Consider the following 26433-nt stretch of genomic DNA (forward strand, 5'->3'; position numbering starts at 1 on the left):
GCAATTATAACCCATGATTTTATATTCCTAAATTGTACCTTCATATATAAATTATTTGTCACTTATTATAATTTTATAAGCATAAAAAATTTATATAAATTATCATAACTAATATTGTTTATCATTTAATTTAATAAAATATAATTATATATAAGTCAACATATTTTAATCCCTAAATTCTTTACATATTTAAATCAAAAGCAATTAGTAAACCTAACAATATTAAAGTACTCCAACAAAATTTTAATTCAAGTAAATCTTCAAAGTTCTAACGATATACCAATCCAAATAAATTAGATAATCTTACTAAATAAAAAATCTCTAATTCTAAAACTTTTTGCATGTCAAGTAGGAAACTTAGCCTTAATCAAACATCGAGTATTTAATGTTTTTAAATCAAAATTCCAAAAATTTAGATAAAATAAATCCATAAATTTTTTATTCAATTATATTATTAATTCATAATAAATAAATTCATAAAAAAGAAATTTCAAATTTCAAATTTTCAAATAGAAAATTAATGTTGATTGTTCCAATTGATTTGTTATCATCTTTTGATGATGATAAAAGGTTTTCAAATTAAGCCTTGTTTCCTCTCACTTGGTTTTCTTGCTTGTGTTTTATACCGCTTTGATCTTCATCAAAGAATCTCATTCTTGCCCCATTTTCATAAACCGAGCCAACTCACAATATTAGTAAAATGGAAAAGTAGGGTTTGATTATAAAAAATATGAAACTAAAACATGGCTTAAGGTTCTTTTCGCTCTATTTTGAAACCTTTATAGAACAAAAAGAAATAGGCTAAAGCTCATAAAAGTTATCTAAAATGAAGGATACCATGAAACCTTGCTCTGTGTTTTCTCTAATGTTGGTTTCGTGCTCTTTTTCACAACCTTTGAAATGAAAAACCGTTTATCTACAATGGGCTAAAGGGTTAGAAATGGGTAGAAGAATATTTTCATCAAGAATGGGTTATTTTTTAAATTAAAAGAATTCCAATGTTAGATTTACAATTTAAAAATTATTTCGTCCATTTTAATCAAATATCACAATATTATACCATAAAAGAAAAATAGTTTAACAAGTTCCATGGTTGATTTGATATGTCTTAAATTTACAACGAAGTTGTATATTTGAACTCAATTACATCAAATTTATAAGTTAGGCATCCTAAAGCTTTATTTAAAGAGTGCTTATTATACAACTTCAAGCGTTTGAAGGACTAGGTTTTTAAGCAAAACCTTGCTTTTAATGGATATCCATCATTTTAGGCGGTGTTTGTTTTTTTGGCTTTTTGTTGAAAGTAATTTGTTTTTAGAATTTAGGTTATTTGTTTTTATATTTTTTTATGATTTATTATAAATTTTTTACTAAATAGAAAAAACTAAAATATATAACTTTTTCTAAATAGTAAAAATAACATATTAGTTTTTCTTTACTTTTTAATACTACAAAAACGAACAACTTAATATTTAACACTATTAAGTATTAAGGTTTTATTTAGAATTAAGTAAGAAAACAAACACCACCTTAGACAAATGCTGAATTGAAGAAACATAAATTGAATTACAAGTATAACAAATGTACATGCAAAATACAAACTGCAGAAAGGAAAAACAAAATACCAAATCAATACGCGGAGTTTTGTCCTCAATTAATCATCCTTCGCATCATCGAAGTCATGGCCTTGGGCTCCTTGGGCTCCTACGAAATGAGAACTCTGATGAAGTGATGTTGATCTCATGTTGAGTTTGAATGGGGAGGGGTCCGAGGGCCAATTGGGCTGAGCTTGAGTCTTGAGTCCCTCGTCCCGGCTCTCTCGATTCAAAATTCTCTGGCCTTTGCTCATCATCATCCTTCTTCCCTAGAGACCCTGATCCTTCTCCATACCACCGTTCGTTGTCGTAGTTAGATGCCACTGGAGACATATCAGGAGTGTTGTTGTCGTAGCTTTGCAACAGATGAACTGGGGACATCCCATATGATGGGGTCGATGGCCTACTTGACTGTGGGGACACACCATCCGAGTGCCCGTGTCTTGTGTGCTTTCTGGCCGTCTCGTGCCAGTCTCTTAGAGCCACGGCTACTTTGTCATTAAAAACAGTCGATCTCATGGTGGTGCCCATCTGTATATATCAAGAAAAATCTCATTACTTCTTCTTTAATCTTCAAAAACTATATGTGATTAAGCCAGAATTTTCATTTGGATCTTTTCTTACCTGTGTCACTAAGGCATAGAGTGGGAGTGTCACATAACTGCACAGTACCTGTGTCATGACCCTGAACAAATCAACGACACACAGAATCAGCAATTGCTCCTTAGTATATGCAGGTTGTATCGTTGTGATGAAACTCACCCCATTGTGATCCTGATGACATAATCTTCAGTAGTGTCATGATAGCAAGATTTCAACCCATACTGAAAGATCAGAAAAGAAAAACAAAAGCCATGAGACACTGCAAAGAGGAGGAGGGGGAAGAAAAGAGAGGTTTGAGTCGATTGCTTTGCTCACCGTGCTCCATGCAAAGAAAGCCAGCTGAAATGCATTCTGTGATTTAAGAAACAAGACACAAGTAGCATAGAAATAGTTAGAATGTACCATAGTATTATGTGAGCCACCATGGGATCAAAGAAAGGGTAAATAGAGTGGATGTAACTGAGAAATACCAGAAAGAGAACGAAGTTGATCAGAAAGAGCATGAGGCTGGGGCGATTGAACCAAAAGAGGTGGTCGCCTGGCTCAACTATTGGTGTACCCTTCACCACAACACCTCTCTCTGCAATCCTCAATCCCAATTCGGTTATTATCACTTGTAGCTTTGTTCCCACCAAGAGCAGTATCTGCAACATTCACATTGATTCAACCAAACTTGTCATCCTTATTGCCCCTCAACCCAAAATCATATATGTGAAAACTGAAAACCAATTCTGGAGAAATGAAGTATTGTAATGAAATTGTGCTTACAATTAAGGGGATGAATGGAAGCCAAAAGTAAGAATACCACCCTGCCCAAAAACAACAGAAAATTTCTCAGTCTCTCATGGCCTCAAAGTCACGACCAACTGTAACTAGCTACCAAAGAATGGTACGAGGATTAAGCTTACCATGTGTGTTGGTGAGTAGGAACAATATTGCACAGAACCATATTACTGGGCTGCACAAAAGATAAAGGGCATATGCCCCATGGTGGTAAGATAAGAGATCTAAACAAGGAAACAAGGCTCTCTTTGAAAAGTGTTCTGAAAAATGGTTCTAAAAAATATTTTTTGAAAGCTATTTTATATTTTATTAGACAAGAACTTTTGAAAGCCTAAAATATTTATAACTTATTTTCTATATTTTAAAAATAATTTTTAATAATGCTTACAAAACAAATGAAAATAACTATAAAAAAAATGTTTTTTCTAAATACTCTTTTTTTTTTCTTTTTTTTTTTTAAGAACAAAAATCTTCTTTTGTTTTCTAGTTGGGAATGTGGTTTTCAATTTTTTTTTTTCTCCTAAAGAAATAAGGAGTGTTTTAAAAAACAGTTAGCAAACGGGACTTAAAATTCCAAGTGTATATAGAGAGGACCAACCTGATGCCCACTACGGCTTTGAAGTCCTCTTCAAGTGATCTGTGGATGTACTTCCGGAAATCAAATTTTCTTTCGCTTTCGGGTGCCAAATGTGCCTGAGAATCAATTGGTAGATCAATTTGGGTTTGGGATTCTTTCTTGAGTGTGCTCAACTTGGTTTATATATTCAGATGTTCAACTTACCACGATAAATCCATGTCTTAAAGCAAGATAGTCATCTCTGTGAACCGATCCGTAGAATTGTCTAAAGAAGCACACCTGATGGAATGGAAAAAGAAAAGAAAAAAAGAAGGTTATATAGAAGGTTGTTATATTTTCAATAACAATTGCCAATTGTAATTTTCATTTTCCCGAGAAAATGGAGAAAAAATCTTACAATCCATAGGAGAACAGGAGAGCTGCTCCAGAAATTCAAATGCCTGCGCCCAAAGGATGTTTCCCTTGCATACCTAAACCTCTCTGGATCTGCAACAACACAACGTAATCAAAGTGTCACATGGGCCATAAAATAAAGTACAAAAAAAAGTATGTGATGTTTTTCTTTATTTGAAAACATAATAATTTTCTATATAACCTCTTCAAAATGTGTACGTTAGCACAAAAGTCAGTCCATTTTTTTCAATAAAAGACTTCCAAGTGTCTCTAAAATATGTTATATTTAAGGATGTGGATATGTGATGATGACTTTCAGACCAAGTGGGAACCATACGAGTTGGCTAACCATAGATAAGATAAGGGTCCCAGGACAGCTGGAGACTTTAATTACCATGAGAGTATTGATATTCAGCTGTCCTGGTTTCATCCTCCCAAGTCTTCCATCTTCTCATCTGCAATCCAAGAAACAAGCATCCAATAACCATATACACAAACAAACTGAGAAATTGACAAACTATATATGCTGAGATTGTGTGTATATTGTTGTATACCTTGTATGTTCCCAAAGCCAAGGTGGCCACGCAGTAGATCACATGAAAGAGAGCTAGCACAAAGATAAATATATGGAGCTGATGGATCCCATAGTAAGACACAAATGGGACTTTTCCTGACTGAAAAAGAGGGTGGGAAACACCTTTTCAGTCAATATTTCTGGAGTTCAGAAGGATTCATATATGTAAGATAGAAATTTTATGAACTTACGTCAGTGCCGCATGTGTTTTTAAATTTTTTCTCATCAACATCACAAGGGTACCAAGTGGATCCAACACTCTTAGAAATGCATATCTTTGAAATGGGAGTTTGTAATACTGTAAGCAGCAAGGACATGAATCCCAACAGCATAAGCTCTTCACACCACAAACCAAGATAGAAAATGGTTAGACCTTGGATATATATATATAGCAGTGATATTATGGAAGAACTATTCTCATTGAGAAGAAGCCAAAAGAGTCACCTGCTTTGATCTTTTCCAGAGCTTCACAAAGGGCTCGCTTGTTTCTTCTTGCTAACCACTGCAATTGAAGTCAGAACTGATCAGAATCAAATCCACTCATGAATATGAAAATTTAATTTCTCTTACTCTATCCACCTACTATTTTATCTCTACTAATTTTTTTGAAAATTAAGTGCTTATTTTTTGAGTTTTTTTAATGCATATTTTGACACTAGCTGCCAACTTTTACTGTTTTCAGGACTTCACCTGTTCTGTTGAAAATATATTGGAACATTAAAAGCAAGAAATATCCAAAACCCAAAGTTAGGAAGGAAATACACGCCACCATTTATTGTTTTCCTTTCTAGCAGTAGAGAAATCAATAGCTGGGCCACAGGTGAATTCAATGCAAATTTCCAGGAGAAAAGAAAGAAAGAGACAATGCTTCCATGGATATCATCACCAAGAAAAGTATTTGATGAATGATGAGCAGCATCCATGGAGTTCTCCAACAAAGCAAACTACTAATTAAGCAGCCTTACCGATCCAATATGATGAATAATATGTTCGATGAAGATCGAAACAGCAAGCAACACAAAACCAATGTTTTAAAAACCGGACCGGACCGGCCGGTCCAACCGGTTCAACCGTCGACCGGTCACATTTCCGGTCCGGTCCACTCTATTAAACCGTTTAGCTATTGGACCGGTTACGAACCGCCTGAACCAGCGGTCGAACCGGTGAACCGGTAGAACCGGACGGTTCCAAACGAACCGAACAGTCCATATTGGCCCATTATTTAGCAAGCCCAGTGTATAAAATATTAAAAGCTGTAGGCCATAAGCCATACTGGGCCATGTCTTTGCATGACAAAGCCTACACCCAAACCATTTAATGAGCCCACAAGGTGGGCGTGCTGTAGCTTTCAACAAGGATACCTTTTATAGGCATCCTTTACATCCTTATTTCTCCCACAAACCGATGTGGGATTGCAAAGATAACATCAATGAAAAAAATTTTACAAATGCAACAAGGGGATTTGAAGCTGGGACCTCTAGTTTTGTAAGTGAACTAGGACACCACTCGGCTACACGTGATTTGTTATTTGATATGCCAAACAAAACTATATATATTGGATTTTAATTTTTTATAATATTAAATAAAAATAATATAATATTTTAAAAATTATAAATTAGTTAAAATTTACATTTCATTTAATATGATTTAATTTGATAATATCAAATATATAAAATAATATTATTGATGTTTAATTTATTCATATATATTTTAAAATTTTTATAATTATTTTTAATTTTAATAATATATAAATTATATATTTATGACGTCACCGGTTCGATAGCGGTTCGACGCCGGTCCGACCAGTGAACCGTGAACCGGTAACTTTTCCGGTTCGATCACCGGTCCGGTTCTGAAAACATTGCACAAAACAGACCACTGCAACAGCCCAAGTAGGCGTTTCCGTCAAACTACGATCTTTAAGTTCTTCAGCCATGGATCGAAGTCCCTTTTCTGCTGGTGCTCAGCTCTCAAAATACCTCCAAAAAACTCCGAATTACAACACTAGCGTCCAGTTGAGGGATGCTGAGTGATGATCAATGAACACAACTCACCGCAAATTCACCATAGAGTGTCTGCAGAAACCTCTCACCACTGCCTCGACTTATACAAAATGTCGACAAAAGGAGATAGGGAAATAGAGAGAGAGGCTTTCTTTATTTTCCCCAAGGGGGAAGGTAGAATATATGAAGGAGACGAATATCAAGCAAGTTGACCTCTTCAATGCCACTACACAGCTTTCTTGTGGGACTGTGTAGCCTATCAGAAAAGGCAAAATCGACGCGTGTTGGGGGGGCTACATCTTGACTACAGCGGAAGAGAGAATTTTCTCAACGTAGTCACGAAAGACCACAAATTTTGAAGGAGTACTAGGATAGTTGCACGCATAGAAGGAAAAAGGTAGTTTATATGTGAATTATATCTCGTTTCAAAGTAATTTTAGAAAGAGTTTTTATACTTCTTATAGAAATTTAAAGCTAAATTTTATAGTTTATAATTTACTTATTTTGTGTATTTATTATGTTTATATTTTATCTTATAAATTGTATGCATAAATTAAAATATTATGAATTTTCTAAATTTTATTTATATCTTTTCGGTTTATTGAAGAAAATAGTTGGGATAAATGTTAAGTAAAAAGTCACATTATATTTATATATATAATTTATTAAAATTGAAAATAATTTGATTTGAATAATAAATTTTACCATTCTTATAGAATTTAAAGTTAAATTTGCTAGTTTATCATTTACTTTTAAATCATGGAATTGTCCTTACCTCTGGGGTTGATAGAATAAAATAATAAACAAAAAAAAAAAAAAAAATGAGGGAGGGAATCTCCTTACCTCTGGGGTTGACTAAATAGAAGATAAGAATAAAAAGAATATTTAGAAAAGGAATTTATATATATAAAATATTATTTAAAATAGTTTTTTTATTTTTTATTTTTTAAAGGCATAGATTTATTTATTTATTTTTAATAAAAATTAATAAGTTCTTTAATCCTCCAAAGAAACTAATTTGTTTTCAAATTGCTTATTATTATTATTGTTATAACAAAGTTACAGTTTAGATTTTAAATAGTTTATACGACTTTAAATTATTGTTAATTAAAATAAAAATAATAATAATATAAAACATAAATATAAAATAAAAAGTCATTTAGTAATTTATTCTAATTAATTTTTATTATTTAGTTCAGCTTATTACTAAAAAAGATTACCAATTAATATTAAATAAGAATAAACCAGGAAATGAAATAAAATTTATTTTCTAATTAATCATAATAAAAAAATATTTAAATAGACTTTTAAATTTAAATTATTATAATTAAGATAATTAAATAATACAACATAGAAAACAATAATATAGAGCAAATATCATATTCCTTAATAATAAAATATCTAGACATTTTTTAAAGAATAAGTTGATTTGTGTGCTTTCAAACAATAGAGATTAATTGTTGCGATGGCAGAAGCTTTGATGCAATCATCGTTAATCAAGAACACAAAGATAAATTAATCAACACAAACGATATACAAGGTTTTAACGTGGTTCGGCCAATCATACTTACGTCCACGAATGAGAAAGAATTATTTCACCATACAATAGAGAACATTACAAATGACAGAACCAAAACATTACAAAGGACATAACCAAATATAATTATTGGGTTCCCAAAACATCTTATGTTTCCCCACTCTTCGCATCCCTACCCTACCACGAGTCCTCTCGATCCACCGGGTATCTTCCGTTCTTCCATCTCATATAGTCTTTAGAGACTCATCTCTATCTCGTAACTTTTTCTCCTTATGACTTAGAATATTTATAGATATTTCCAACAATCTTCCTTATTCTATAAGGAAGTCTAATATTACAATAATATATCAACTTATAAATATTCTATATAATATTATTTACAAAAAAAAAAATCTATATTAATTAGGAATTTGGAACATTTCCTAACAGATATTTTAAGAAGAGTTTGTTATGATTTTAGATCATTTCAACTTGTCGAAAGCTATAACAAACAACTATAATTAAAGAAATTGTGATTGGTTCAAATTATTACTAAACAAGATTATCAATAATATTAAATAATAAAAAACCTAAAGATCAAATAAAAAATTGTTTCCTTATTAATTAATCATAAAAAAAATTAAATAGATTATTTAACTTTAAAGTATTATTGACAAAGGATCAAATTATATTTATATTTATTCATTTTTCTACTTCATGTGTGTGTAGTATACCCGTTGTGGGTTTTTTTTTTAACAAAAAAATTAAATAGATTATGTAACTTTAAAGTATTATTGACGAATAATCAAATTATAGCTATATTTATTCATTTTTATACTTCATCTTCCAAGTGTAGGATAATCTATGATAGTTTATATATACTCTCTCCTCACCATCCCCATGGGGATGCTTCATAAAGTTCATAACTACTCCAATTATAAGATGTTTATCTAACCAACACTTAAATTCAACTCTACCCCAAACTTTTCCCACCTTTTTAGACACACACATATATAAAATGTCTTATCAATCAAGTCGTGTCATTTGTGACTTTAGATCTCATTATTTTCTGTTAAGTTCGGTTCTATTATTTTGTGTTTTTATTTATTTTTATTTTTTTGTATTTTGATCTTATTGTTTTGTATTTTGATTTTTTTTTTTTTATTTGGTCATATTATTGGTGCCTTCATTTAGTGACTTAGATCCTACCATACACTTTAAATGATCCAAATTAAATGTTTGGTAAATACTGATTTGATACCTTAAAAGTTTATTCATGTGAGAACTAATCAATCATTGTAGAAGTTTCATATAATAAGGTCTATGGTCATACCTAACTATTAAGACTTGAGAGACTTAATTAGCATCTTTTGGATGCAAGGAAAAAACTTCCTTCATCCAATAGTTTGTGACCTTTAAAAAAAAAACAGAACCAATGGCCTACCATAGTGCTCAATCACTTGTTCTTGATGTCAATAATGAAGTTGCCCAAATTACAGGTTTGGCCCCAAGCTTAATGGACTTGGTCATATCGGGATATATCGATGGATATTTTGAAACAAAATATTGGTGGGCTAAAAATTGATCAAAACTCATGGTAATGTAAAAAAAAAAAAAAACTTTTAGAAATGAAATTAGAAGTATAATTGACATTTTAAAGTTGTTTTGTTGGAGAAATTAATATATGTATGGTATGATTTGCGATATTAAATTTAATTATATCGTATCGATCAATAAAAAATGTGAATTTTGTAAGTATACACTCGTTATGAAGCTACATGAAAGATTTGATTTCATTAAATATCGATAAATTGTACATATTACATTGTAATGACCCTTTTAGTACCAAAATGATAATCGATGTGGTTCAATGGAATTGGTAAATGAAGGAATCTCATCTTATTGTTGGAGACAATATTGTACTAACTCACTGAACCTCAATATTATTGATTAAAAATCCAAACATACCATGCATAGATATCTTGAGTCCTACCCACTGCCTCTACATGGATAGGATATTCAAGGTTCATCCATGTGCTCGTGTCAAATAGTTCTTGTATCTGATATGGAACGTGGTATGACATTTGTGTAGAAGGAGAATAGCTAAACATACCATACTTTTCATCGATTGAACTTGAGCCCATCACATAATTTTGCGAAGATTGACCATAACCCTTCACATAAGGAAGGTAAACGTTAGCCTCATTTGAAAGTGTGCTTTGATCGCTTATTCTATTATACCAATTCAAATCTTGCATTTTCATGCCCTATTAGAAACACTAACTGAATGAAACAAGGACTTTTCTAACAAAACAAATTGTGCCACATCTTCTGAAAGACTCCTTGGGAACAGCTGACCAAAAGCAAGCAACCTTTCTCCCGGTGTGAGCTTAAAAAGAATGGAATGGAATCCGGATGCATAAGTGCCTTCGCTCCCCTAAGCGGGGATGAACTAAAACTCCTAACAAGGTAGGCAAGCAAAGACGGGTTATGCCTTCCAACCCGAAAACAGTGCTTATTACGACGACAGAGTCAATGGCACAAACTGATTCAATTCACTAAATTGAGTCTCTATACTCATAGACTCAAAATTAGCTGAAAATAACTCCTTGTTAAATGGTGTCATCATTCATTCTCTTCATATGTACCACTTCCTAATAGCTTATATGTCTAGTCCAATTCTTCTAGAATCATGGTCTTCATCTTGTGTGTAGTACATGAAATCATTTTCACAAGTGAATTGGCTCATTGGATATTGACTTTGTTGTTGTTTCACAAAATCTCCTCCATCATTTCTCACATTATCACTTTCATCATCAGTTTCACCTCTTGAACCATTGTAGTCAAAAGCATAAATACCAGCAACGCTAAGTCTACTACTTTCCCCAACACTTATGGAGTCAATCGAACATTGGGAATTCAATGTTGCCTAAAATGAATCCTTAATGTCTTTACTAAACTCTCACTATAAACTTCTTCAAAAAAACACTCATTCAACATTAACACCAAATTCTCCAGCATAAGTGGCAATTCGTGGATCGGGATTTTCATCGTCAGAATCCAAGTACAGAGATTTGACTCATTGGAATAGTTGATTATCCTCTTTTTCACTTACCTTGACTGAAATGTGAAGAAATTCAAGGTAATCTTTCTTAACAACTTTATCATTTTTTATCTCCATATCGCGTAGCTTTAGTTTTATGTTATAATAAATAAATAAAAAACTAATTGTTACAATCATGTGGATGAGAGCAAATGTGCTCCAATTTCTCTCATAGGTAGAAGATGATGTAGTTTGTGAAAAGAACTTTGATGACTAACTTCCTCAATATAGGCGTATCGTTTCCATATATAAACCACCATTCGGCTATAACCAAATCCATAATTATATAAATACTTGTGTTGTAAATTTACGATAATGATAATCAATTTAGTTTTCTGTTAAGAAATATTACTCACCGGGGACTATAGTTGACCTTGCTGCAATCGTCGCTCAATCATTGAATCCTCTCTTTGCATCTCGAAAAAGTACAAGTTATGTATTCAATATTCAATATATCAATATCATATTTTTAGTAAATATTGAAATGGATTGATGAATAAAATTATTGTTTAATTAAATTGGGTAATATAACAGTTTTTAGTTTACCTCATTTCCAAATTGACCAAACGTTTCAGCTATTGGGACTAATTTAGCAAAAACTTCATGGACCGCTTAAAGTAGCTCGGGATCGTTGCCAACTCCACTCCTATATTAAAACCTTGAATTTAAGAAGAATACTACAACAAAATTAAGTAGAGTTAGTATTTTGTAAGAGAAAATTATATAAATCAAAACTAATAACTTATGAAGATAAATAGTACTTAATTACTTGCTGCATAAAGTGGATGTTTGAGTGTTTTTTTCCAACGACCTTTGATTATTTAGAACATCCATTCTCTAACATGTAGACAAATGAGATTCTATTTCATCACTTGCATAAGCTCATGCATAAAAGGCATGGTGGAAACAACTTTTAAATCTACGAGTCAAAGTACCACATATAATGGCTCATATAATGAAACTACTTTTACCATTTTGTCCCAATATAGATGGTCGAACATTAATTTCTTCATTTCTTGTCTAATTTTTTTCTGACCAAGCTTGTGTTGTGTTTATTCATCACTCGTAAACAATTTTTTCAAATTAACCTTTTTTTTTCAGAAAGTTGTCAAGAGCAATATAATTGGTGGCAAACCTCATAGCTCCAGGTCGAAAAATGCCTCTACCACAAAACTTTCTCATTTATTCAAGTAACCAATCATAATTGTAAGTGAAGTTGGTTATCTTACAGGCATTGCCTATCACCTTTACAACATTTGGTCTTTTGTTGATATCTTCAAACATTAAGTCAATGCAGTGTGTTGCATATGAAGTTTAATATATGTAAAACTTTTTTATAAACAGCTTCCCTACTTTCACGAACATCAACCCATTGTCTGTGACAAGTTGGACTATGTTTTCTTCCCCAACATATTTGATAACACTCTTCAACAACTCAAATATATATATATATATATATATATATATATATATTTGTGGTCTTTGATATTGTTGGATGCATTGACTAATTTAAAAAAGACTTTAATCCCTTTTGAATAAGTCATGAAATTAATTATACTTAATTTTGTTGACTCTATCCATCTATCGAACATTATTGTGCACCCATAAGTTTTCCATTTTTCTCTTTGTTGGTTCACATAAGCTTCCATTTCGCTATACTCCATTTTGAAGTACTTGTTCTTTATTTCATATGGAAATGGAGGTTTGATTCATATTCTTGCAATTCATATGTAAGAAATATTTAAAACATGTCACAAAATAGTACACTTACTTAAATGATATAAAAATAGAGTAATTAACAATTACCTGCTTGTTGTGCACCGATAATCATATTCTTAAAGTGGTGAGAGTTTGCTTTGTAGGGTGTGATGCTCTCATATATGAAGAATTTGCTTATTAAGTATCCCATCATCTCTTTAATGAAACCACATTTAAATAAATCTTTGATATTTCCTTGTCTTGTTGTAGAAGACTCATATAGCGATGGGGTAATAGGTGGTGATGGTTTCGAATGTCACATACTATGTGATTTCCACATCGGCCTTGGTGCATCACTAGGATGTGATGATTCCCTTATTTTACGTTTGCTTCCCACAAACGTTTCATGTTGTTATCAATCTCATTTTGTCGCTTTCAAGGCATGAATTGCAGCTCAATAAGCATCTCGTTCATCAGGGTGTATACTGTCAAATACATTTACACATCTTCATCATCATCATTATCATCATCCTCGTCTATGACATGTTTATGGCTACCCCTCATTGTGTTACATAATTGAGCATGAATGTTTTTTATATCTATATATTTCTTTGCTTTGGTTTTTTTTATGCAAAAGATCTCATATCTCTTTTTTCACTTTGGTGGGCACTCTAAGACACTTTTTGGTGTTCGAATATGGGCTTGTATGTGATAAATGGAACTTGAATTGAGTAATGCCTCCACTCTTCATCAACAGTTCACAGTAGTTACAAATTGTCTCATTTATGTTTCCTTCCACTGGTGTACAATGCTTCCAAGCTAGATCTCATCCTGCTATGCCACCTCACCTACATTTCCACTTTCGCTATTCATTCTCTTCAACTTGAAACATTATACCATTAATTTAATGAACTTAAATGAACTAATTATGTGATTTAAAAATAAAAGAAATTGAGTATACAATTGACTATTATTTAACTTGAATATAAAACTAATATTAAATTCAATTGCAATTGAAAGTGAACTATGCATAACATCAAATTGAAGTAATTTAAGTTTAATGCTATTAATAATATAAAATACTAAAATTAAATCATTAATTTCATCCACTTATTGGAAATTTACTAATTATGTGATTCAAACTTAGAACTATGTTAAGTTAATTTACTTAAATCTATTGAAAATATACTAATTGATTATAAAAATGTATTAATTTAAATTCAATGATATACTAATTTAAAAAAGTACTAAGTTAATTTATTCTCAATAGGCTATTATTACACTTAAATATCAAAATAAAATTAAATCATAAATTTAAAACTAAATTATTACAAATGTACTAATTATGTGATTCAAATATATAACTATGCTAAGTTAATTTACTTAAATCTATTGAAAATACAATAATTAATTGTAAAAATATACTAATTTAAATTCAATGTTCTACTAATTTAAAAATGTATTAAGTTAATTTATTTTCAGTAGATTATTATCAATGTTTTCAGAACCGGATCGGTCATCGAACGAAAAAAATTACCAGTTCACGGTTCATTAGTAGGACAGGCAGTCGAACCGCGATTGAACCAGTGATGTAATAAATATATTATTTATATATTATATAAATTAAAAATAATTGTAAAAAAATTAAAAATATATAAAATTACAATTTTTAATAATGTTTGATTTTTATATTTGGTATATTAAATTAAATGATAAAGTTTAATATTTTAAATTTTATTAAATAGAAATATGTAATATTTAAGAATGAAGATATATTTAAGATGAAAAAGTTTATAATATTTAATTTTATCTTTTTGTCTTTGTATTTTATTGTTTTAAAATTATTCTATTAATTAATTTATATTATTTTTTATAATTATTATTATATTATTATTATAAAAATAAACAATAATTTAAATATTTACATTTCTTTAAAGATTTTACATGATAAAAAATTTAAATAAAAACATTAATATTAGATTCTTATAATATATATTTTTTAACAACATCAATTAATAAATATGGTGCAATGCTCAATGGTTCAAAGACTTCGAACTTTAATTTTTAAGAGATCCGTCCAACCCTCCAAGAAGCAATGTTTTACCTCTAATTAGTCTCAGTCCCAGTCCCACATCGGAAGCACATGAATTCTATGTGCTCTATAAATACCTTCAACATCCCTTGTAAGCCAAACATGCTAGCAAATTCGGCCTAGAGGCATGACCCAAATATAAGTTTTACAAGCTTTTTTGTTATTAGATTGGGCCTAATGGCTTTGACCAAATATAGGCTTATAATTAGTTTCAGTTTTAAAAGTATTGGGCATGAAATGGGTTTGATGGATAATAGGCCTCTTAATAGTAAACAAATATTTGTAACAATTAAGGTTTGGTCGGTTTGTAAAAAAAAACAGAATGATTTGTCCGGTTCAACGGTTCAGCAATTGGTTTGAATGGTTCAATGTTGGTTTGACCATGAAATAGTTCATTGAGATAGACCAAATCGGAAAGTTCACCGGTCGACAGTTCGATCAGTCGAAAGGTCCGGTTTTTAAAACAATGGTTATTATTACACTTGAATATCAAAATAAAATTAAATCATTACTTTAAAACTAAATTATTGCAAACGTACTAATTATGTGATTCAAATGTATCACTATATATATTAAGTTAATTTATATAAATCTATTGAAAATATAATAATTAATTGTAAAAATGTACTAATTTAAATTCAATGCTATACTAATTTAAAAATGTACAAAGTTTATTACACTTGAATATCAAAATAAAATTAAATCATTAATTTAAAACTAACTTATTCCAAATGTAATAATTATGTGATTCAAATGTATGACTATGCTAAGTTAATTTACTTAAATTTATTAAAAATATACTAATTAATTGTAAAAATGTACTAATTTTAATTCAATGCTATACTAATTTAAAAATGTACTAAGTTTATTTATTAATGGTGGGCTATTATTACATTTGAATATCAAAATAAAATTAAATCATACATTTAAAACTAACTTATGTATAACTATCCTAAGTTAATTTACATATATCTATTGAAGATGTACTAATGTATTAAAAAATAACATTAAACTATAATTAAAATTAAATAAATAACTTAAATTCTATTGATTAAATAATTTAAATTTAATGTAAAAATAATTTAAATTAAAACAAACATACCTTACAATAATTAAGCAACCTTGGTTTGAAGTTAATCCACAAACTTGAGCACTAAATTCCCAAATTTATAAGATTGTGAGAATAATCACAAAAAAAAAAAAAAAAGTAAAAAGATATCAATACACTTTGGAATGAATTGTGGATGAAATGGGTTGAGAATAAGCTATTTATAGAAAAAATTTGGTCAAAATAATTATTGGAAAGTGATTTTAACATCAGAAATCATTTATGGTTGTTGGATCGAAATTTAGGCAAAACCTGACTGTTTGATCATCAAATATTCGTTGGGATCACTTCCCAACTACTGGATCATCTCTCAGATTTAATCTTGGCCCTTGGATCACCCATTTGACTGTTGCATTAGGTTTAAAAAACACAAGCACGATTTGGGTTGTTAGATCAGCACGGGCGTGATCTGGGCCATCAGATCAAGCGTATTGCAGTAGAAATATCCATGAATTAATCAACAATTTTTTGTCAAAATATCATAAATAATTTGGCGATTTTTTGCATCTAGTGCCAATTTTTCGCTTATGTCATTAATTTTTCACGATAAATTCTGATATTTTCGTCAATCGATATATCTTACCAATATATCATTTTCATCTTCTTCAATACACGATGTATTGACAATAAGGATGAAAATATCAGTAATCACAAATATATCGATATTTTGATTTTACAAATATATCGGAGGTGGATATTTTTTCACAAATATCAGTGGAGCGAAAATTATTCAAAATTCATAGGAATACTTCGAAAAACTCCAAAAAAAAAAGATAAAACAAGTAAGAATACACATTTTAAAGTTATTTTGTAAGTGTAATTGACGTAGATATGGTAAAAAAAAAAAAAAACATTGGTAAGCAAAGATATATCAGTTGATTCAATACTTGGATTTTAAGAATAATAAATATGAATTTTGGAAGTGTATAAAGTTATAATTGAGTTAAGAAATATTTGATTTTATTGAATAAAAACAATTTATACATAAACATAATACATATGACATTGTAATAGTCTTTAGTACCAAAATGAAGATCGATGTGGTTCCATCATATTATTAAATAAAGGGAGTCCATCTTGTTGAAAACAATATTTATTTAAAATATTTATTACATTTTAAATGAAAAATTAAATTAAATTATATAAAATATTTTATTTGATATTTAATTTCTAAAATTTTATTTAAAATATGTGGTAACAACTTTTTCCATTAACATTAATTTATTTAAATAATTAAAATTATTAATAATTTATTTTATCAAATTAATTTTAATTTATAAAATATTAGAACTTTCTTAATTTTTTATATAATAGCAATTTTTTGGGTAAAATTATATTTTTAATATTTTAAAATAAAAACATTTAAATTAAATTAAATTGAAGGGATAAATATAAAAAAAAAATGTAAGAGTGAGTGATAATAATTTTTAAAAATAGGATTAATGAGATAAATATGAAAAAATGTTAAAAAATAAAAATATAATATAAAATGAAATGATGATATAAAAACATGGGTGAAATCTGAGCCATTGGATCATCAAAAATTCGAATCTGATCGTCGGATGAATTTTCAAATTTTTCAAAAAAAACTTGAAAAATCGTCGATATTTTCCATTTATCCTCCACGACCGATTTAATCACCAATTTATCGATTCCAAACCGATATATCGCTGATATTTTGGTAATATTTTCAATATTTTCTCGAAATTTCTCTTATTCGATAATTGGTACTCAAAATCGTTTCAAAGCGGTCTGATATCTGAAATGTCACCAACAAAATTTGAAATTTCAATCCTTGATTGACGATATATCATCAATACATCCCCATATTTTTGTTCTTGATATTAGGGCATCCAAATAAATATTAGACCTATGTTTTACAGTAATTAATTACATGTGCTTTATAATCTAGAACTAGAGCATTGGACAACAATCAAACATGTACTTAAGTATCTTAGGAGAATGAGAGATTTTATGTTCGTGTTCATAGCGATGAGTTGGTACCCATTGAGTACACAAATTTAGACTTTCAATTAGATCTATTTCTGTTTTTGTGTTCATTCTAGGTGGTGCAACTATTAGTTGGAAAATGTGAAGCAATTTTGCATTGCTAACTCCACTATGGAAGGCAACTATGTTATGGCTTTTAAAACTACAAAGAAAGTCATTTGGCTTAAGAAGTTCTCATGGGACTTAGGATAGTTCCCTTAATTGTACAATTTATGATATTATTTTGTGATAATAATGGGGTAGTGACATATTTTAAAAAACTAAAGAACCACTGGAAAGGTAAGTATATTGAGAGAAAGTACCACCTTATTTGTGAGATAGTGCAAAAAGTTGATATAGCTATAGAGAAGATACTTTATGTGAAGAATTTGATGGATCCTTTCATCAAGACTTTATCGAGCAAAGTCTTTGATGGTCATAGGGATAATATAGGTGTTAGATGTATTCCAAGGATGCTTTAAGGGCTAGTGAGATATTGTTAGGATAGAGCCCTTAAAAGTATAATATAATGTAACAATAAATAATTTTAATTAATTTTTTATTATGATTTCGATTTTCCATTTACTATCATTTTCATGCATTATTTATATTGAGCATTTAGGCCTTGCATCACTTAAATTGGACATGACTTAAGTACATTTTAGAGTTGTATGGTAAATTCATGTTATGGGTTCCTTGAAAATAGAAGAGTTGTTCACAACTGGTTCATAAACTTAGACAATCTATTTGATGTTGTAGTGCACTACCTTCTAATTGAAAGGATGACTTATCTTAGTCATTAGGATAAGATTCTCATAGTTAGTGTATTAGTGTATATGATTACACATTGGGCATGACCTATAGTGAGACATAACATTAGCTATCAAGTAGTCATAATCTCACCAAGCTACTATACCATAAAGGCTCTTAACCTAAGAGGATATTGAGCTAATGTTAAGATTTTCAATGACTTTGACCTTCGAATAAGACCCTAAGATGGTCACACATTTACTTTGTATTGGGCCACTATTACTTAAGAAATATGGGTAACATGTATTCTCAAAATAGACACTACGATATCTCGTGGGTTTGAGATAATGTATCCCCTTGGGTTATTCTAAGAATATGATCATAAAAACTATGGTTGTAGTAATTCCTTAATTAGGATTTGGCATACTTTTTTAAAGTTAGAGTATGTCAATTGATTATATAATAGAAGGATCTGAGACTTAAGGATCATAAAAATAATTTTGAGAGGTTGATAACATCTATCTTGTTAGATTACAAATACTAGTTCATGGAAAGCTTAAATGTAGTCGTTAGTAAGTCACAGACTTGAGCTTTGTATCTCGATTTAATATTATAGAACATTGAAGTGCAATTGACTCTTTGTAATTGGAAGTTAAGTCAACTTTACAATTGGATTCTAAGGGAGCCAATAGTTTCCTATGGGTCTCAGTGTTTTCTCTTGAACTTATATTCCTAGGTGACACATTATTTAAGGAATAGTTAGGTTTTCGGTTCATATATGTGCATAATAGCGTTTTAGTATGCAAGGTTGCACAAAAGCTTATGAATGATTTTTTTGAAGATGTTAATTAATTAATTGAAGTTTAATAGGGCTAATTAATTAATTAAAACTTAATAGACTAGATTAAGTGATCACCTAAGCCCACAAAAGAGTCTATATAAACCCCCTTAGGAGTTTAAGGTTAGATACTCTTGCATCTTTTCATTTACTCTTCTAAAGAGAGGAACCTTAACTTTCATCCCCATAGAGAGGATTCCATAATCCTCACATGTTAGGATCTAGGAAAAAGAGTCATCGAAAAATCCCTAGGTTTTCAAGGTTAGAATCACCATCTTCACAAACTAGAATCGATCCAAGAACATTCAAACTGCATATATTATTTTTTGAGCATTTAGATCTATAGTTTTTATATGTTTATGCTTTTGTTGCATAGATCTAAAGATTCCTAGAATAGTTTTGCATGCACCTTAATAATCCAGGGCATAGAATTATCTTTCAACCTATTCATTCCTACAAGAGCAGTCCCATGTCTAGTAAATGTTGCCTCTTAATTTCAATCTTTATCAGTGGTGGTATACAAATGGTTTCGTCTATGCATAATCAAGGATCTTTATACTAGAGCTTTTTTTAACCATTCATCCCTAACATGTCTTTCATAACAAGTTGGCTCACTAACCTTGGTGGCAACTAAGTGTTTCATGGTTTCTTCATACTTTATCTCGTCCCACTCATCATTTGTTAGGAAGCTTTGGAAGGAGTCAGCTCTTTGGCTTGAATGAGACATTCATGTTATTCCCAATCCAAGTAGGGGAGCACATTCCCTCTCCCTCACGTAATGTAAAAAAGAGGATAATTTCACAAAAGCCTCTTTTCATAGATTAGTGGAATTTGTATGTTACCTAGTTCAAGTAGTTACTTCAATTATTCGATACCTCACAAGTAACAGGAAATTTTATAAACACTTTTTGTGGATGGATCATTATAAAACAATTTATGACTCTTTTATCAGGGTGGTCATATATCACGGTTGAAATAAAGATTTTGCATGGCTAGAATGTTGGGAAGCTCTCATATGAGTGATCAGTTAGGCTAGTTTATTAAGAGGCCTTCTCACTCTAGGACTTCCATCTCATAATTATGTTGAGGGGATTGGAAACACCACATTAATTAATTTAAATATTTCTATTATTCCTTAAAAATATTATTCCTTAATTAAAGTTAACATTTGGTAGTTTTGGTCCTTTAAAATATTATTATTTAATTAAAAATAATATGTAAGGAGGTTTAGAAGATTATATTGGACATTCTTCTATATATTTTATTAATAGAAATTTTATGTCTTTCATTGGTCACAATTTAAATTAATTAAAAAGAAATAGTTTTTATTGGTTCATAATTAACTTAAATTTGAAGATATGGTAAATTATAAAATTTTAAATTTTTCCCCTTCCACAGCTACTGTTATCATCTCAGAGTTTCTAGGTTTTTAAATAAATCCTTGTTTTTAATGGATATCCTTTGAGACAAATGCTGAATTAAAGAAAAGTATATTGAAATCACAAGTGTAACAAATATACATGCAAAATACAAGCCGCAGAAAGGAAAAACAATAAACCAAATCAATATGCCTAGTTTTGTCCTGATCAATCATGTCCTTCAGCGCTTTGCAAATGAGAAATCCGATAGAGTAATGTTGATCTCATGTTGGGTTCGGATTGGGCGGGGTCCAAGGGGCAGTTGGGTTGAGCTCGAGTCTTCGATCCCTTGTCCCTGCTCTCTGGATTCAAATTTCTCCTTTTCATGCTCATCATCATCCTTCTTCCCTGGAGACCCTGCTCCTTCCCCATACCATTCGTTGTCCAAGTTTGATCGTCTTGGAGACATATCAGGAGTGTGGTTGTGGTAGCCTTGCAATAGATGAACAGGGGACATCCCATATGATGGAGTCGCTGGCCTACTCGACTGTGGGGACACACCATTCGAGTGGCGCCCATGTTTTGTGTGCTTCCTGGCCGCCTGGTGCCAACTTCTTAGAGCCGTGGCCACTCTGTCGTTAAAAATTGTCGGTCTCATGGTGGAGCCCATCTGCATATATCAGATAAAATCTCATCACTTCTTTAATCCGCAGAAACTAGGTCGAAAATTGAAATATCATGTGATTAAGCTAGAATTTTCATTCTTACCTGTGTCACCAAGGCATAGAGTGGGAGTGTCACATAACTGCATAGTACCTGTGTGATGACCCTGAACAAATCAACAACACACATAATTAGCAATTGGTAAAACCAATAATTATATTAATCCTTAGTATATGCAGGTTGTGTTGTTGTGATGAAGCTCACCCCATTGAGATTCTGATGGCAATGTCTTCTGTCTTTTGGTGATAGCAAGATTGCAGCCCAAACTCATACTGAAAGATCGGAAAAAAAAAAAGGCCATGAGACACTCCAAAGATGAGGAGGGGAAGAAAAGAGAGGTTTGAGTCAATTGCTTACCGTGCTCCATGCGAAGAAAGCCAGCTGAAATGCATTCTGTGATTTGAGAAACAAGACAGAAGTAGCATAGGCATAGTTAGAATGTGCCATAGTATATTATGTGAGCCACTTAGTATCAAACAAAGGTAAATAGAGTAGATGTAACTGAGAAATACCAGGAAGAGAACAAAGTTGATCAGAAAGAGGATGAGGTGAGGGCGATTGAACCAGAAGAGGTCGTTGGCTGGCTCAACTACTGGTGTACCCTTCACCACATCACCTCTCTCTGCAATCCTCAATCCCAGTTTGGTTATGATCACTTGAAGCTTTGTTCCCACCAAGAGTATTATCTACAACATTCACATTGATTCAACCAAACTTGTCATCCTTATTGCTCTCAACCCAAAAGAACATATGTTAAAACTGAAAACCAATCCTGGAGAAACAAAGGATTGTAATGAAATTGTGCTTACAACTAAGGGGATGAATGGAAGCCACAAGTAAGAATACCACCCTGCCCAAAAACAAAAGAAAATTTCTCAGTCTCGTGGCCTCAAAGTCATTACCAACTGTAACTAGCTAGCTACCAAAGAATGGTATGAGGATTAAGCTTACCATGTGTGTTGGTGAGTAGGAACAATACTGCACAGAACCATATTACTGGGCTGCATAAAAGCAAAAGGGCATATGCCCCAGGATGGTAAGATAAGAGATCAATGAAAGAAATGAATCTGCGGCTCAAAATTCTAGATGTTTACCTGATGCTCACTACAACTTTGAAGTCCTCTTCAAGCGATCTTTTGATGTAATTTCGGAAATCAAATTTTGCTTCACTTCCAGGTGACAAATGTGCCTGAAAATCGATTACTATTACATTAGAGCTCCATCCATGATCAATTTGGATATGCGATTTTTTTCTTGAGTGTGATCAAATTGGTACAGATATTCATATGTTCAACTTACCATGATAAATCCATGTCTTAATGTAAGATAGTCAACGTTGTTAACCGATCTGAAGAATTGTCTGAAGAAGCAGACCTGAAGATATGGACAAAAAAAAAAAAAAAAGTAGTACAGAAGTTTGTTATATTTTCAATAATAATTGATACTTAGGATTCAATGAAATACTTAAAACTTATTAATTTTCCCGAGAAAATGAGGGTAAAAAAATCTTACAATCCAGAGGAGAACAGGAGAGCGGCTCCAGAAATTCAAATGCCTGCGCCCAAAGGATGTATCCCTTGCAAACCTAAACCTCTCTGGATCTGCAACAACACATATATACTCAAAGTGTCACATATGTAGGGCCATATATAAAATGTAAACAAAAGTGTATGATTTTAATTTTTTTTTTTTCTGAATTTGAAAACATAATAATATTATCTATAACATCTTAAAAATGTGTAAGTCATCACAAAAGTCAATGACGTATTTTTCTCTACAACCATGCATTTAGGATGTGACTTTTTCAATTGCTTTAATGGAAAAATATACATAGGTTTGAACTTAGAATTGCAATTAGTCTTCAAATTTAAAAAAAAAAAATTAAGTGTCGATAAAATATGATATATTTGTTTATTTTATTTTACTTTTTGACTTAGAACCCTTGATTGTTGAATGTGGAGATGTGATGATGACTTTCAGACCAAATGGAACCCTCATGAGTTGGACAGCCATAGATGAGAGAGGTAAGGATTCCAGTATAGAGACTTTAATTACCATGAGAGTATTGATATTCAATCGTCTTAGTTTGATCCTCCCAAGCCTTCCATCTTCTCATCTACAATCCAAAAACAAGCATTCAATAACCATAAACACCTACAAACTGATCAGAAGATGAAACAAGTATTCAATAACCATATTATGTACCTTGGTTCTTCCCAAAGCCAAGGTGGCCACACAGTAGATCACATGAAAGAGAGCTAACACAAAGATGAATATATGGAGTTGATGGATCCCATAGGAAGACACTAATGGGACTTTTCCCTGCAGAAAAAGAGGGTGTGAAACACCTTTTTCAGTCAATAATATTTCTGGAAGTCAGAAGGATTAATAAGATAGAAATTATCTGAACTTAATTACCTCAGAGCATGTATTCTTAAAATCTTTGGGTTCCTTTTTACAAGGGTGCCAAGTGGACCCGACACTCTCAGAAATGCATATCTTTGAAATGTAATCTTGTAATATTGTAAGCAGCAAGGATATGAATCCCAACAGCATAAGCTCTTCACAACACAAGCCAAGATAGAAAAGGGTTAGACCTTTGGATATATTATGGAAGAACTACTCTCAACGAGAAGAAGTTAAAAGAATCACCCGCTTTGATCTTTTCCAGAGATTCATAAAGGGCTCGCCTGTGTCTGCCTTTTAACCACTGCAAATGAAGTCAGAACTGATCATAATCAAATCAACTCATGAATATGAAAATTTTCTTTTACTCTATTAAACACCTACACTTTATCTCTACTAATTAATTTTTGAAAATAAGTACTTTTTTTTTTTTTGTGGGGGGGGTGGGGTGTTTAATGCAGATTTGATAATAGTTGATCCAAAGTTGAATTCAATGCAAATTTCCAGGAAAAAAAGAAAGAAAGAAAAAAATCCTTCCATGGACATCATCACCAAGAAAAGTGTTGATGAATAATGAGCAGCAAGGCACTCTACTGATCAACCCCGTCAGGAAAATAACTAAGCAGCCTTACCGATCCAATAAGATGAATAATATGTTCGATGAAGATCGAAACAGCAAGCAACACAAAGCAGACCACTGCAACAGCCCAAGTAGGCGTTTCCTCCAAACTACGCTCTTCAAGTTCACCAGCCATGGATCAAACTCCCTCTTCTGCTGGTGCCCCCAACTCCCAAAATACTGCCAAAAAAATCAGAACTACAACACTAGCGCCCAGTTGGGGGATGCTGAGTGATGATTTAGTGAACAAAACTCACTGCAAATTCCTCACAAAGTGTCTGCAGAAACCTCTCACCACCGCCCCCACTTCTACAAAATGCCCACAAAAGAAGAGAGGGAAATAGAAAGAAAGGCTTTCTTTATTGCTCCGCAGAGGGAAGTTTGAATAAATATATAGGAGAGGAATGTCAAACTACTTGACCTCTTCAACATCACTAGTTGTTATACTATCTAGCCCCTAAAAAAAGGGCAAAATAAACACAATAGGGGGGAGCCACACATAGACTACAGTGGTAAGAGATCATTTTTGTAACGTAATCATGAAATCAATACCTCCAATTTTGAAGGAATAGTAAGCCCCGTGAACGTGTTGAAGGAATAGCAGACTAGTCTAATATTGCTGCATGTGGACAATGACAGGTGGGCATTTTTCATATGAACTATATGCTATATTCGACCCCTTTGAAGTTCCTCGTTGAATTTACAGCATAGCAGCTAGACTTAGTCTCATACCAATGAACGGCACTGGCCTCATGATTCTTCATATCCAATTACAATGACCGTTACTGGTTTTGAAGACATTCCTCATATACCAATCATATTATATGTATGTTAAATTTCCAGCCATTTATACAACTGCATGGTCTAAACAAAATTGAAATGTGGAGTTTCTAGAATCATTTGCATTACAACTTTCGTTTGATTGAAGCATCCTAGCAATGACGGTTTTGTTTGATTTTTCACCCACCCAAGAAAATAATACTTATAGTTAGTCCAAATCATTAGGAGGACGAATAGTTACAATATTGACTTGAAAATTTTGTTTTAGGCATAACTTTGTATATATTGATCTAGAATATTGGAATCATTAGGAGGATGAATACTTACAATATTGACTTGAAAATTTTGTTTTAGGCATAACTTTGTATATATTGATCTAGAATATTGAAACATTAATGGGTATCATTACTATATTAACTTGGTCTTAAAAACATTATCAATCAAATCATCTTATATATATATTAAAAATTTATGATTTTATACCAAATTCGATTTTATTGTTTCGTATATTTTTTGGTTTTTTTTTTTATCTCGAGCATGATACTTAGCATTTTAATTTCCTTTTTTTGTTGCTTGATCGTATTATTTATACTTCCTTATAATGATTTAAATTTTATCATATTCTTTAGGTACCTAAAAAAAATTTAATGAAAATTGATCAATCATTGTAGAAGTTTCATATGACTTGGTCTATGGTAGTACCTAACCGGTTAAGACTTGAAAGTCTTAATTAGCATCGACCTTTTGGGTGCAGGAAAAAGTTTTCCCTCATCCAATAGTTTGTGACCCGCGGAGAACAAACAGACAAAACGACCTACCACAGTGCCCAAAGACTTGTTCTTGGTGTGAACCATGAGGTTGCCCAAATTAAAGGTTTGGCCTCAGGGTCAATGTGACTTGTCCTTGACGTCGACAATAGATCATG

The 26433-nt window shown here is 31.4% G+C and overlaps 2 protein-coding genes across 2 annotated transcripts; both read right to left on the reverse strand.

Annotated features, from left to right (window-relative positions):
- Nucleotides 1–1542: 1542 nt before the first annotated feature.
- On the reverse strand, nucleotides 1543–6735 carry LOC117928767 (MLO-like protein 12). The gene is made up of 16 exons (XM_034848773.1): nucleotides 6398–6735; nucleotides 5491–5549; nucleotides 4970–5027; nucleotides 4717–4862; nucleotides 4506–4625; nucleotides 4346–4406; nucleotides 3956–4044; nucleotides 3763–3837; nucleotides 3580–3674; nucleotides 3107–3156; nucleotides 2967–3007; nucleotides 2669–2842; nucleotides 2514–2549; nucleotides 2358–2419; nucleotides 2220–2280; nucleotides 1543–2126 (listed from the first exon to the last, which is right to left on the reverse strand). Exons 1-16 carry the CDS (start codon nucleotides 6459–6461, stop codon nucleotides 1680–1682), a joined length of 1638 nt encoding a protein of 545 aa, XP_034704664.1. The 5' UTR covers nucleotides 6462–6735; the 3' UTR covers nucleotides 1543–1679.
- A 14361-nt stretch (nucleotides 6736–21096) lies between these two features.
- On the reverse strand, nucleotides 21097–25070 carry LOC117928895 (MLO-like protein 6). Its single transcript, XM_034848996.1, has 15 exons — nucleotides 24742–25070; nucleotides 24356–24413; nucleotides 24122–24264; nucleotides 23909–24025; nucleotides 23759–23819; nucleotides 23216–23304; nucleotides 23003–23077; nucleotides 22798–22892; nucleotides 22655–22704; nucleotides 22513–22553; nucleotides 22216–22389; nucleotides 22061–22096; nucleotides 21908–21975; nucleotides 21749–21809; nucleotides 21097–21650 (listed from the first exon to the last, which is right to left on the reverse strand). Exons 1-15 carry the CDS (start codon nucleotides 24862–24864, stop codon nucleotides 21222–21224), a joined length of 1620 nt encoding a protein of 539 aa, XP_034704887.1. The 5' UTR covers nucleotides 24865–25070; the 3' UTR covers nucleotides 21097–21221.
- Between the last annotated feature and the right edge of the window lie 1363 nt (nucleotides 25071–26433).

This window comes from Vitis riparia, chromosome 13 (genome assembly GCF_004353265.1).
Source record: "Vitis riparia cultivar Riparia Gloire de Montpellier isolate 1030 chromosome 13, EGFV_Vit.rip_1.0, whole genome shotgun sequence".
Lineage (NCBI taxonomy): Eukaryota > Viridiplantae > Streptophyta > Magnoliopsida > Vitales > Vitaceae > Vitis > Vitis riparia.